The following is a 14,071-nucleotide window of genomic DNA, read 5'->3' as shown; positions in this document are numbered from 1 at the left end:
ATACAAATAAAAGCACAGATAGTGCATTTTTTTTTGCTTTTTGGGTCACACCCGGCAATGCTCAGGGGTTACTCCTGGATCTGCACTCATTAATTACTCCTAGCGGTGCTCAGGGGACCATACGGGATGCTGGGAATCGAACCCCGGTTGGCGGCATGCAAGGCAAACACCCTACCGGCTGTGCTATTGCTCCAGTCCCCTACAATGCTTTTTTTAAATGCTTGCTTCTATTTTTATAGCAGTAAAATAAACTAGATTTGTTTTGGCAGCAATTACAAATGATAGGAATACCCACCTTTTTTGTTATTGTTTCAACTATATGTGTCCCTCTAAAGGGGAAAATAGCAAATGTTTTAGATATGCACCACTGCTATATATTTCAATTCTTTCCACACAGAGGACTGTGAAACATGTATTATCACTCTTAGAAGTGTGTACTTCTCAAAAGCCCCAAGAGCACCAGATAGGAATCCTTTGTGGACAAAAGCAAAAGAACAGATGCTATCAAAACTTGCAATGCAGCATGCTGTAAAAACTCAATTCCACTTGGAAACCAGTAGTTTTAAATTAGTATTTCTGGATTCATAAAAATATCGTGTAGAAAAAACAAAACATTGTCTTGACAAAGTAATGGTAGAAAGGAAGTAAATGACATGTGTGGCCATGTCCAATTCAGGGACTTACCTTTATCTAAAGAGAGAGACTATTTATTGACAAAGGGAAGATGAAGACATTGGTGGTGTCCATGCTCCCAGGCAGTGTTCAGGTCCAACAATTCTCCACCCAGTTATGTGGCCTGATGGTTCATTACTCAGACCTGGCAATGTAGGGCTGTTCATGTCTCGGGATGTGGGGTGATAGTGCTTAGAATCCAACAGGGCTATATCCTATTGCTTGGGGAGGACTTCATAGGGTGAGAAATTGACTTGGAGGTCTCATGTGGACAGTTCACACTTCAAAATTTTGGGCTACCTTCCCAACTCAAGAGAAGCTATTTAAACCAATATATATTTCATTTAGTCCTCCACTGGAGTGATAGTACAGTCGGTAGGACATTTGCCTTGCATGCGGCCAACTTGGGTTCGATTCCTCCATCTCTCTTGGAGAGCCTGGTAGGTTACCAAGAGTATCCTGCCTGCACAGCAGAGCCTGGCAAGCTCCCCACGGCATATTCGGTATGCCAAAAACATTAACGTCGAGTCTCACAATGGAGATGTTATTGGTGCCCATTCAAGCAAATCAATGAATGGGAGGACAGTGCTACATTGCTACAGCCCTCCACAATAATTGTTTATATTTTAAAAAACAATCACATTCTTTTCTACTTACATTAATAATATCTTCTCAATTGAAATTTTACTCATGGGTATGTTTTGCTGTGGAAACCCTAATTGTAAGAAACAAGTGTTATAAACCAAAATCATAACATTTTCTTATTTTTGAAGCAAAATGATGTTATATTAAGAAAGTTGTTTAGGTACAATTAGTTTTTGTTTTGGGTTTGGGGGCCACAACCCCATGGTGCCCAGAGACTATTACTTTCTGGCTCTGTACTCCAGGGTGACCCCTGGCAGCGTTTGGGGGACCATATGTGGTGCCAGAAATTGAAATGGTGGGAAAAATAAATTTAATACAGTTATTAACCAGATGTTTGAGAATAATTCTGTGTACAAATATATATGTATATATGAGTATATACTTGTATAGGGCTGGAGTGATAGCACAGCAGTAGGGTGTTTGCCTTGTATGCAGCCAGCCTGGCTTAGCCGGGTTCGATTCCTCTGCCCCTCTTGAAGAGCCCCGCAAGCTACCGAGAGTATCTCACCCACACGGCAAAGCCTGGCAAGCTCCTCGTGATGTATTCGATATGCCAAACACAGTAACAACAAGTCTCAAAATGGAGACATTACTGGGCCCGCTTGAGCAAATCGATGAACAACGGGAAGAAAGTGACAGTGACAATGATACTTGTATGATTATATATATATATATACATATATATATATACACACACACACACACACACATATATATATATATATATGTCTACACAGAGAGACACCACATAGAGACAGAAGCTGTGCAGAATACATTGTTCCAGCATGAAAATAGTATCTGTTTTTTCATTGAATTGTTCTTGCATCTTTGTGAAAAAATCAATTCGCCATAGAAATGTGTTCTTTTTCTGGGTTTTCTAATCTGCCCCACTGATCTATTTGTTTGATCATTGCTGCTGCCATGGTAATCAGGGTTACACTTGGATGTGTTCAGAGTCCAGTGCCTATCTCTAGCCAGTGGTTTTTGGAGCCTCACAGTGCTGAAGATCAGAGCCAGCATAAGCCAGGGTCTCACACAGTCAAAGCACATGTTCAGCTGCTGAGCTATATTCCTCACTCATAGCTTTGGATTGCCATGTCTTGGGGTTGAACTATGTTGTCCAACTTTGTTCTTTCTAAAAATTATGTTGTTTAGTTCCAGCTCTCAATATAAAATTTAGAACAAACATAACATATTATAAAAAGTAGCACTAGAATTTTCACTGTAACAATGTTAAGCCTAGAGACAATTAGGAGATAATTGACATCTTTTAATTTGACTTCCAGTCTGTTAATGCATCCTATCTTTTTACTTACCTCTTTTATTTTTTTATTAGTGCATGTTATTGGATTTATACGCAATGATTTATAAAATGTATTATTATAAACGTTACTTTAATAATTTGTATTAGATTATTGCTACTACTCAGAAACCACTTGATTTTTTTTTTAGTATAAGATGGAACATAAGAAGATCTCTGCTCTTTGCCACAGAACAAACAGCTTTTTGCAAACCAGGGAGTTGACACTCTTCAGACACTGGATCTGCCAGTTGCTAATTGTAGGCTTCTCAACCTCTAGAGCCTTGGGAAATGGCACATCTGTAATTTAAATTACCACATCTATGGAAATTTGTTATAGCAGCCTGAAAAGACTAAGGCCCCCTTACAACTCCATGTGCAACAGCTACCTCTTTTTCCAGCTCTGCTATTTAGAGGAAGGGTTTTCTCTCTGTGTTTTAGTTGATTATACGTACTATCTCTGCTTCTGTGTTCACGTCTGTGACATAGATTGACCTAGAGGCTGGCAAGAAAAAGCAAAACATAGATTTTCCTTCACACTCTCTGGCTTACATTTGATTATTTTTCAGTCCTGTGATGTGAGGCTTTGCAGTCTGTGTCTGCTATACCCTTCCTCCAATAGGCATGGTTTCAGATAAAGTAATCCTGGATGGACACGAACACACACACGCGCACACACACACACACACACACACACACACTTCACCTCTTTACTGGTCATGCCTCAAGTTCTAATTTTCTGTCCATTCCCTTGTCAATATTTGATTTTGAGAATCCTCAAGTAGTTACTTTCCTAATTTTATCAATATTTTTCATCGCAATTAGCAGAATAATCTATAATAACCCAGTTTGGTGGATACCAGAAGTTATTTTCTCTGATTTTAAGATCATATTTCTTGGACTGGTTATCCACATAGAGATTATCTCTCAAAAAATATAGATTTTTAGAATGAGTTGACTTATCTGGTGCTTGTTAGATTTTTTTGTTATTGTTTGCATTTCAGCAGATTATTCTATGTAAACTTTGTTTGGTCTACGGATAATGAAAATGGAGAATCAGCATGGAAATCCCTCAAATAATATACAATATAGTTGGTGATACAATTAAGAAATTATAGAATTGACATAATAGCATGCTATCATGATATGAAAGTACGCTAAGTATAAAATGAATGGATTTCTAATAGAGAAAGAGGATCCAGACAGGCTTTGTGGGCTGTGTCACAGTTGAGCTGACCTTGAAATAGGAGTCAGACTTGTCATGAAAGGATGAGAATTGCATTTTAGACCAAACCAAAAAAAGCATGAATATGGGCATTGTGGCTGAAAAAAGTATAGAAGCAACAGAAGGAATAGTGAGTCATTCCATTTCTCTAGAGAAGCACAAATGCTATCTTAACACTCACACATAATCTTCCATTTTTAAAAATATTCCAAATTGTGACAGAATGAAACTCTTGCATGCTGATCAGTTTTCTTTTTATTTTTGCTTCTTGTTTCTTTAGTTTCTTATGACTGTGCTTCTATCAGTTCATGAATTTATTTATTCCTAAATATAATGGTCTGAATTGTCCCCCTCCTCAGATTAATTACAACTGAAGACATAAACACTAATGTGACTGAAATTGGAAATGGGCTCTTTCAGAAGGTAATTAGGTTAAAGGGTGCCATGAAGAAAGGGGCCTCAATCTAATCGAATTGCTGGCCACATGAAAAAAGAGGAGATAGCAAGCCTGAATATGGATATACATGAGAATAATGCTGCCTACAAGTTAACTCAAGAAGCTTCTGGAGACATCATACCTGCCAGCACCTTGATATTGAACCTCTAACCTGCAGCTAAATTACTACATTAAAGCCATTTTCAAACAATAGAAACCAATTTTTTTTTAAGGACTCTCCAAACTGTTTTCCATTATGATTGTACCTGTTAACTTTCCCACCAATAGCCCAGTCACATTTTAATTTCTTCTCCGTTCTGAACTTCTATGTGAGTCTGATGCAGACACATTCAAATAGTGTGACAATATCCCTGGGAAATTGGCAAGAACCATGCCTTATGTTTATTAAAAGAAAGAAAATGAATATAATCCTAATGCTGGCAGAATTTCGAACAAAAGAAAGCTGTCTATATCCCATAAGGTGATGGCAGACACTGACTAACTCTTTTGTGACCTCACACTGCCCTATAAATAAACTGGATTTCTCATAGCTCACTGCCCTTTTCCGTACATTAGTGAGGAGAGTGAGTGAAAATAAAACAATAAGTATGAACTATCTCATAATATAAAACCTCCGACTTTCAAAAACTATATTTTTATCCATAAGAAATGCACATTATCTAAGCAAATATTTAATGAGCTACATATGTGACATTAAATATCAAGTGTTTAAACAAATACTATGATTTTTATAATATATAAATAGTATATTATATAACAAATATAAGTAATTATATGAGCGATATATTGAATTGCTTTTGAGCTTTTTTATAGGCTATGTATCTTTAAGTTATATACAGTTCAAAAAAACAGTGTAATGCTTTCTCTTTCTCTGTTGTACAAATGCAAACAAATAAAGAAAGGGACTCTCATTCATTGTTGGTGGGAATACCTACTGTTCCAACCATTTTAGAAAGCCATTTGGACATTCCTCAAATAACAAGAAATTGAGCTCCCATTTGACTCAGAAATACCGCTTCTGGAAATATACCCTGATGGCCCAAAAACATATAGAAGAAACACCATCTGCACTTCTATGTTTATGCAGAACTATTCACAATATCCAGAATGTAGAAACACTAGAGTACCTGAGAACTGATGACTGAATAAAGAAACTATGGTACATCTACACAATGAAATACTACAGAGCTGTTAGGAAAAATGAAGTCATGAAATTTGCTTATAAATCGATTTACATGGAGAGTATCATCCTGAGTGAAATGAGTCAGAAGGAAAGGGGCAGATACAGAATAATTGCATTAATTTGTGGGATACAAAAAAACCCAGATAGTATGAGATTAATATCCAGGACTAGGGAAAGCAGGGGCCTGGAGGAGTAGTCAGTGGTTGGAAGCTGTCACAAGTGTGTGGGAGGGGAGGTGGAGGGTAGTTAGGATAGAGAAGGGACCAGTATGACAATACTAGTTGGATATGATCACACTGGGCAAGAACTGAGTGTTGTCTCCTGAAATTCATATGGAACAATAAGCCCCCAAGAAGCAATTCTTGGGAAATAGAAAATGGGAGGAATCAACCTCCCTAACTTCAAACTCTACTACAAAACAGTAACAATTAAAACAGGATGGTACTGGAACAAAAGCAGAGCTACAGACCAATGGAACAGGGTTGAAGACACTGACATCTCCCCCAAAACATATGATCATCTAATCTTTGATAAGAGAGAAAGAAATGTGGAGCAAAGAAAGCCTCTTTAACAAATTGTGCTGGCAAAACTGGACAGCTACATGCAAAAAAAATGGACTCAGATCTCTACCTAACATCATGTACAGAAGTAAGATCAAAATGGATTAAAGACCTCAACATCACACGGGAATCCATAAGTTACATGAAGACAAGGTTGGCAAAACCCTCCATGACACTGAAACTAACAGTATCTTCAAAGAGGATATGCCACTGCCCAAGCAAGTGAAAATAGAGATAGACAAATGGGACTATCTTAAACTAAGAAACTTCTGCACCTCAAAAGAAACAGTGAACCAAAATACAAACACAGTCTACAGAATGGGAAAGGATATTTGCCGAATACACATCTGACAAGGGGTTGATATCAAGGATATACAAAGTACTGGTTGAACTCCACAAGAAGAAAGCATCCAATCCCATCAAAAAATGGGACAACGAAATGAACAGAAACTTTCTCAAAGAAGAAATCTGAATGGCAAAAAGGCACATGAGAAAATACTCTACATTCCTAATCATCACGGAGATGCAGATCAAAACAACAATGAGATATCATCAAACACCACAGAGACTGGCCCACATCCAAAAGAACAAAAACAACTGATGTTGGCGTGAATGTGGCAAGAAAGGGACCTTCATTCACTGATAGTGGGAATGCCAATTGGTTCAGCCCTTTGGGAAAACAGTATGGGTGATTCTCAAAAAGTTAGAATTGAGCTTCCGTTTGATCCAGCAATACCACTCCTGGGAATATATCCTGGAGAGACAAAAAGTACAGTCAAAATGACATCTACACTTCTATGTTCATTGCTGCACTGTTCACAATAGCCAAAATTTGGAAAAAAAAAACCCTAGTGCCCAAGAACAGATGACTGGTTAAAGAAACTTTGGAACATCTACACAATGGAATACTACGCAGCTGTTAGAAAATATGAAGTCATGAAATTTACATACAAATGGTTCTACATGGAAAGTATCATGCTATGTGAAATGAGCCAGAAAGAGAGGGACATACATAGAAAGACTGCATTCATCTGGGGAATATAAAGTAACGAACGGGAGTCAAACACCCAAGAATAGTTGAGATAAGTACCAGGAGTTCTGCTCTAGGACTTGGAAGCCGGCTTCACATGCTGGGGGAAAAGGCAGCTCAGATAGAGAAGGGAACACCAAGTTTGGAGGACTCGTTTTGGATTTGAGATGCGTGCTGAAAGTAGACTATAGATTGAACATGATGGCCACTCAAAACCTCTATTGAAAACTACCACACCCTAAAGGAAAGAGTGAGCAAAAGGGAATGCCCTGCCACAGAGGTGGGGTGTTGTGGTGGAGGGATGGGGTGTGGGTGTGGGAGGGCTACCGGGATCATTGGTGGTGGAGAATGGGCACTGGTGGAGGGATGGGTACTCGATCAAGGTATAATTGAAACCCAAGCACGAAAGTTTGTAAGTCTACAACTGTACCTCATGGTGTTTCACTAATAAAAATAAATAAATAAATTTAAATAAATGAATTCAGCACAAGATTGTTGTGTAACTACAATTGCAATAAAAAAATAATAGTCTGATTTAAAGAAAAGAACTGAGTGTTGAAAGTGGGTAAAGGGGCTGGAGCAATAACACAGCAGGTAGGACATTTGCCTTGCACGCGGCTGACCCGGGTTCAATTCCCAGCATCCCATATGGTCCCCTGAGCATCAGCAGGGGTAATTCCTGAGTGCACAGCCAGGAGTAACCCCTGTGCATTGCGGGTGTGACCCCAAGAAAATGCAAAAAAAAAAGTGGGTAAAGGGATATACATCATAATCTTTCATTATCTGTATTATAAACCATAATGCCCTAAAGGAGAGAGAGAGAGAGAGAGAGTGAAGCACAAATTTTTATGTTTGCCAGATGATTTTTAGAGTTGCCATTCTAGTAGTTTTCTCAGTGTAATATTTCTTCTTTAAGAACATAGCTTCTCCTAAATTAAAGATAAAATATCTCTACGAAGCACAAATTTGAAGAAAGCGACATGTGTATGCTGAAACAGCATAGAGAAAAATCATGGCTTGACCAATATTTTCTTTCTTATCCCTTTCAGGAATGCACGGAGGTGGCCTCTGATGATAGATCCTCAAGGTCAGGCTAATAAATGGATCAAAAACTTTGAAAAAGCCAATAGTCTTCACGTCATTAAATTAAATGATTCTGACTATGTCAGGACTCTGGAAAATTGCATACAGTTTGGTACACCAGGTATGTAGCTGAATAACAAGCTTGTGTTATAATAATACCTGGAGAAGTTACGGTACAACAACAAAGTAAGTTGTTAGTCTCATCTTAAGTGGTGACTTTTTCAGTCTTTCATAGTATTTGATAACCATATAAGAACTTTCAATGAGAAAGTTTTATCTCAAGCTTCACTTGTGATGCAGCCTCTAACATAACCGTTTTAATTTTTTCTGCTATTTACATTCATGCTTTCATGCTCATTATAATTCCACTTTTTTTGACTACAAGGTGCATTTGATATTCCAAAAATATTTTACCTTTTTAGACCAATTATTTATTTGTTCTTTTCTCAACCTTCTCTATAAAAGTAGCAGCAAAGGGTGTACAGTACTATATCACTTACCATTGTCTGACATTCTTGCTGATTAGCAATATTAAAAGGGTTTTATAAAAATAAAACTGCATCTGTCACATTTGCCAAAACAAATAACAAATTGCATGCAACATTAGTTTAACCCAGGTTATTAGTAACATTTTAGAACCATATTTTCATATCAAATTATGACTACTTCATCAAACAAATGTAAACATTATGAAAATACAACAGATTTAGCTCTAGGACATACCAGAAGTTGTCTTACAGACTTTTTCGTTTTCCAGTTAATAATAGGCTACTTTAAAATATATTCATTGCAATTTTAGGTTTGATTAGGGAAAAACATGAAATTACAAAATATAAGGCAACCTACAAGTTTATGTTTTTATATGAGCACAAAAATATACACACAAGATATTTGCATTTATTCATTTTCACAAAATAGTTTTGGTTGTTTTGTTACTGTTGCTTTTGGACTATACTTGAGTATGCTTAGGGCCTTACATCTGGACTTTGTGTTCGGAGATCGAGGCTCAAAAGACTGTATGTGGTGCTGGAGATCAAACCCAGGCTATCTGTGAGCAAGTGTCTTACTTGCTATACTATCTCTCTGGCCACATGATATGGTTTTACGATTTTTAAAAAAGTGAACATGGTCTCTGTGAAATTTCTTTCTTGCTTGACAGTATCAGATGACCTATATGTAACTAATTAAAAATTAGAGGTTGGTTGGGGCCAGAGAGATAGTATAGTACCGGGTAGGGCACTTACCTTGCATGAAGCCAAATTGGGTTCAATCCCTAGCACTGTATATGGCCTTCTGAGACCTGCCAGGAATGATCCCCAAGAGCAGCCAGGCCAAAGTGCCATAATACTCAACTATAAGTTGAGGGCATGATCATGGACAAATGCTGTCATGATCCAAAAGTAAGTATCGACGAGACTAGGACCCTGCTGGAGCTAGAAAGATTAACCTGGCCTGAGGACTGCAGAATGTATAGATGTTCTCAGGAAGAACCAAACTAAGTTTATATCTCTTACTGTGCTCATACAGAATGGCATTGCTAGAAATATTAGAAGTAGATTTATTACAACTATTTAAGTAGATTACTAACTGAGGGAAGAACACACCCTTGTTGGGATCCCACCCTTGAGCAGATTTCCTAGTAATCTGGAGTAATCTCTTTAGATGAGATTTTATCCTTAAGTTAATCTCCTGGAGGAGTGGTCTTACCTCTCTTTGTTGATTTGTCAATATTCAACCCACCTTTATGTCACTGCATTACGTGATTGCTATATAAACTAAGACTGTAAACTGAGGAATGGAGAGTCAGAGTGAGAGGGGCTCAAGCTTGAGAGAAAGAACAGCCGTCCTGATTCAGGCCACACACAGGGCTCAAGAGCACCAAATGCAGGCGGTGAGAAAGAGCCATCCAGTGAGCCCGTGAACACACAACCTTCAGCGTGATAAGATTTTACACTATAAGATATTTGGTAAATGGCTTATCTGAAACTGGCTGGTTCAGGGCAGTGCTGAAACTCAAAAGCAGCTGTGTTTGTCATGCTTTCACTATGTCTTACATAGAAGACTCTCCGGTTACTTTAACATATGTTTTGAAGTGAAATAATTTTAAAATGAGTGATGACTATTTACAATTCCTTCTTAGCATTAATCATCAGAGACAAGTGAAAGGCATAAATTATAATAAGAGAAACAAATGGCAGATTTTCTATTTTTGGATTTAACCTTCAAGTAAAAGAATCATGTCCTATTACACTTTTGAAACATAAGCAGTTAAAAGCCCTTCTAGTATAATAAGTGGTTTGAGGATGTTGGTCTATTCAAGGATCAAGGATCATGGTCTTTGATCTGTCACCCCTCACAAGTGGCCTGGATGGAGAAGGCCAACTTTTACCTTCTTCCTTTCCTGCCTCTGCTTCTGGTAAGAATAGGCCTCCCATGTCTTTCTGTGTATTGAGCTTTAAAATAAGATTTTTTAAAAAGTATCCTGCTGGTTAAAAAAGTTTGAAAGTCAATGTTCTAGAAACTATAGGTGCATATATATTAGCTACTCCAATGTATAAAGTGTACATAAGATGTTAATCACAGACATATCATTGGTAAATCAACTATTTCATATTTCCATGAAGACAAAAAAAAGCAACATAATTTTTTTCATTTTAAAAACTCAGTTTGTTTAGAAGATTTAATTTGTACAGAAGATATTTAATTGCTTTTTCTAAAGTATCACTTGATCACTTGATATCCCGTTATTCATCAACTTGCTTGAGTGGGCTCCAGTAACATCTCTATTCATCCCTGTCGTATGCTAGTGTAGCCCAATGGCATCTGCTCATTCTAGGAACACAAAGAGCCTCAAACTGATCATTCAGGGTCTTGATGAAGAAGTCTAACCATCTCGTGGGTGGGAGGCCACACAATCTTTTGATGTCCTGTGGAGTCCAATAGATAATGGCTCTAGTCCAGTGGTCGTCTCTAAATCTCATTATGTGTCCAGCCCATCTGATTTTCAAAACCTTGGCAAAGGAGACAGCATCCCTGATTCTTGACCGTTGATGGAGGTCAGAACTCCGGATTCTTTCTCTCTCTTGAGTGAAGCGTGATACTCCACGCATAGCTCTTCTGATTCCTCTTTGGGAGACATGAGTAGTGTTCTTATCCTGTTTTCGTAGGACTCAGGTCTCTGAGTCGTATGTTAATACAAGAAGAACAGTAGAATCGAAGAGAGGTGCTCGGAGCTGGAGGTTCTTCGTCCTCTTAGCTATTTCTTTTACGCTCTTAAAGGCATTCCAAGCCCTCTCTTCCTCCTGCGCAACTCAGGTGCCAGGTCATTTGTCATGTTGAGTTCTTGACCTAGGTATACATAACTGTTGCATTTGGAGATGTTCATTCGGTTGAGAGCGAATGGAGCATCAGGAATGAGGCTGTTTGTCATAAACATTGTCTTCGTGAGATTCAGCTGTAGTCCGACCTTTCCATACTCATGGTTGAAGTCAGCATTTATGCCGCTTGGCTAAAGTTTGGTGTTATTAGAACGATGTCATCAGCAAAGCGGAAGTGTTATAGTTGCCAACCATCTATCTTCACTCCCATTCCTTCCCATTCCAGTCATCGCATGACGTTCTTGAGTGTGGCACTGAAGAGTTTCGGTGAAATGGTATCACCCTGCCAAACCCCTCTCTTGACATCAGTGATCACTTCCTTGTAGAATGGTGAGATCCTGGTAGTGAATCCTTAATACAGCTTATGGAGGATCCTGATGTATTGACTTTGAATGCTCTGTTTGGCTAGGGCCTCGATGACTGCTTCAGTCTCAACAGAATCAAAGGCCTTCTTTAAATCAATGTTATACAGACCTGCATCTTGAATTCCTGAGAAACCTCAATGATCTTGGTTATTGTTTTACTGCCAAGATAGGACCGAGAAGATCAGCCGAAGAACTCCACATCGGGACCCATGGCTTAGAATGGAATGAACAGGGTGAGAGACTGTATCAGTTCATCATGTCGACCAAGACCATCCATGGTAACTCACAGTTCCAGAAGGCCGAATCTAAACGTTGAACATGGGAGTCTTCCGGTGGATAGTTCCACAATGAAATTGACCATATCATATTCAATCAATGGTTTTGCCTGACTGATGTCACTGTTGTCCCAAAATTCCAAATGGGATCGGACCACCGTCTCCTTCATGCAGAATTCTACTTCATGGAGTGGGGGAGAAAGGGCTGCAAACTTTAAGAAGAGAACTCTCAGAACAACTACCAACTGGGAGCTCTTTGGCACTATTGTGGCAACATGGGAAGATGCCATCATTGACAACATTGATGAGAAATATGATCGACTGATTCAGCACCTCCATGGTTGTGTGAGGAATGCCGAGAGAGAGCCACAAGAAGATGCCTGTCTTCGAAAACTCTTGAGCTCATTTGCCAACATGGCTTGGTGCAAGCCTCAGGCAACCGCAGGGGAACTTCTGAGCTCACAAAGCAGTGCAGAGAAGTGATAAAGGAAGACCTCAAAGAGAGAAGAGCAGCAGCGCTGGCAGATGCGGCAGAAGCTGGGAAAAGCATTCGCAATGCCCGCCTTTCCTTCACTAACTACAAGACCAAGATGACTGCCCTCCGGTGTCCTGATGGATCTATCACATCTTGCAGAAGGGCAATGGAGAAGATTATCCATGACTTCTACTTGGATCTCTTCAATAGCCACACCCACCTGCCTACATACCAAATTCCACAGGATGGATATGTCATTCCCAATGTTCTCCCTTCTGAAATCTGACACGCCACTTTGTTGGTAAAGAAGTGAACAGCACCTGGCCCAGACAAGGTCAGACCCAAACACCTGAAGAACCTGCTGTCAGTACTCATCAATACACTGGCTCGGCTCTTCACATGCTACCTGTCTGAATACAAGGTTCCGTTCCAGTGGAAAACCAGTAGGACTGTATTATGTACAAGCTGTTCTAAACTATATAAAAAAAATCTTTGCACAGAGAAAAATCTCTCATATTGGTACTTTCTTTACTGTTCTTGTCTCCTTTATTTTCTTTCCCCCTTGCTTATAGCATGACAGAGATGGAAAACTACATCTGGTTCAGTGCTCCCTTCATTACCTCCTCTTTGTTCATTTAGTTGCATAACATAGTACTTGTTTTGCAACTTCCACACAATGCTGAGAACACTACATGAACAAGCTTAGTTTCCTCTATCATGGAGCTTATTGATCCAAAGGAAAAAACCCAATAGAAGAAGAGACTGTTGTGCAGGAAGCAGAACACATATCTAGCAATGCACTGCTGTTCCACACATCGAGCACTGCATTGCTGTTCCATATCTCTCAGCTTTCTTCTGTGGTTTTTCATCCAGTTGGTAAGCTCCATTAAACTTCATCCTCTTACAATATGAACATTCCTTCAAAAACTAGAAGTGCTTCCATATGACCCCGCGATACCACTTCTGGGAATATATCCTGAGGAAGCAAAAAAGCACAGTAGAAATGACACCTGCACCCATACATTCATTGCAGCACTGTTCACAATATCCAGAATCTGGAAACAACGTGAGTTCCTGAGAACAGATGACTGGTTAAAGAAACTTTGATAAATCTACTCATTGGAATACTATGCAGCTATTAGGAAAGATGTAGTTATGAAATTTGCTTATAAGTGGATAGTCATGGAGAGTATCATGCTAAGTGAAATTAATCAGAAAGAGAGGGACGGACATAGATGGACTGCACTCATTTTTGGAATATAAAATAACATAATATGAGACTGACACCCAAGGACAGTGGACACAAAGACCAGAAATATTGCTCCATAGTTGGAAGCCTGCATCATGAGCTGGGGGAAAAGGCAGCTGGAATAGAGAAGGGATCACTAAGTCAATGATGGTTGGAGGAATAGTTCAGGATAGAA

The 14,071-nt window shown here is 38.9% G+C and overlaps 1 protein-coding gene across 1 annotated transcript in view; it reads left to right on the top strand.

Annotated features, from left to right (window-relative positions):
* DNAH7 (dynein axonemal heavy chain 7) overlaps positions 1-14,071 on the top strand; it is a 277,547-nt gene that overhangs the window by 186,327 nt on the left and 77,149 nt on the right. Inside the window, exon 47 of the mRNA XM_056111947.1 lies at positions 8,122-8,276. Coding sequence (XP_055967922.1) covers positions 8,122-8,276 — 155 coding nt within the window. The remainder of the gene's footprint in view (positions 1-8,121; positions 8,277-14,071) is intronic.

Source organism: Sorex fumeus, unplaced genomic scaffold (assembly GCF_029834395.1).
Source record: "Sorex fumeus unplaced genomic scaffold, SorFum_2.1 ptg000014l, whole genome shotgun sequence".
In the NCBI taxonomy this organism is placed as follows: domain Eukaryota; kingdom Metazoa; phylum Chordata; class Mammalia; order Eulipotyphla; family Soricidae; genus Sorex; species Sorex fumeus.
The sequence above is the reverse complement of the archived record's forward strand: the minus strand, read 5'-3'. Positions and strand labels throughout refer to the sequence as shown.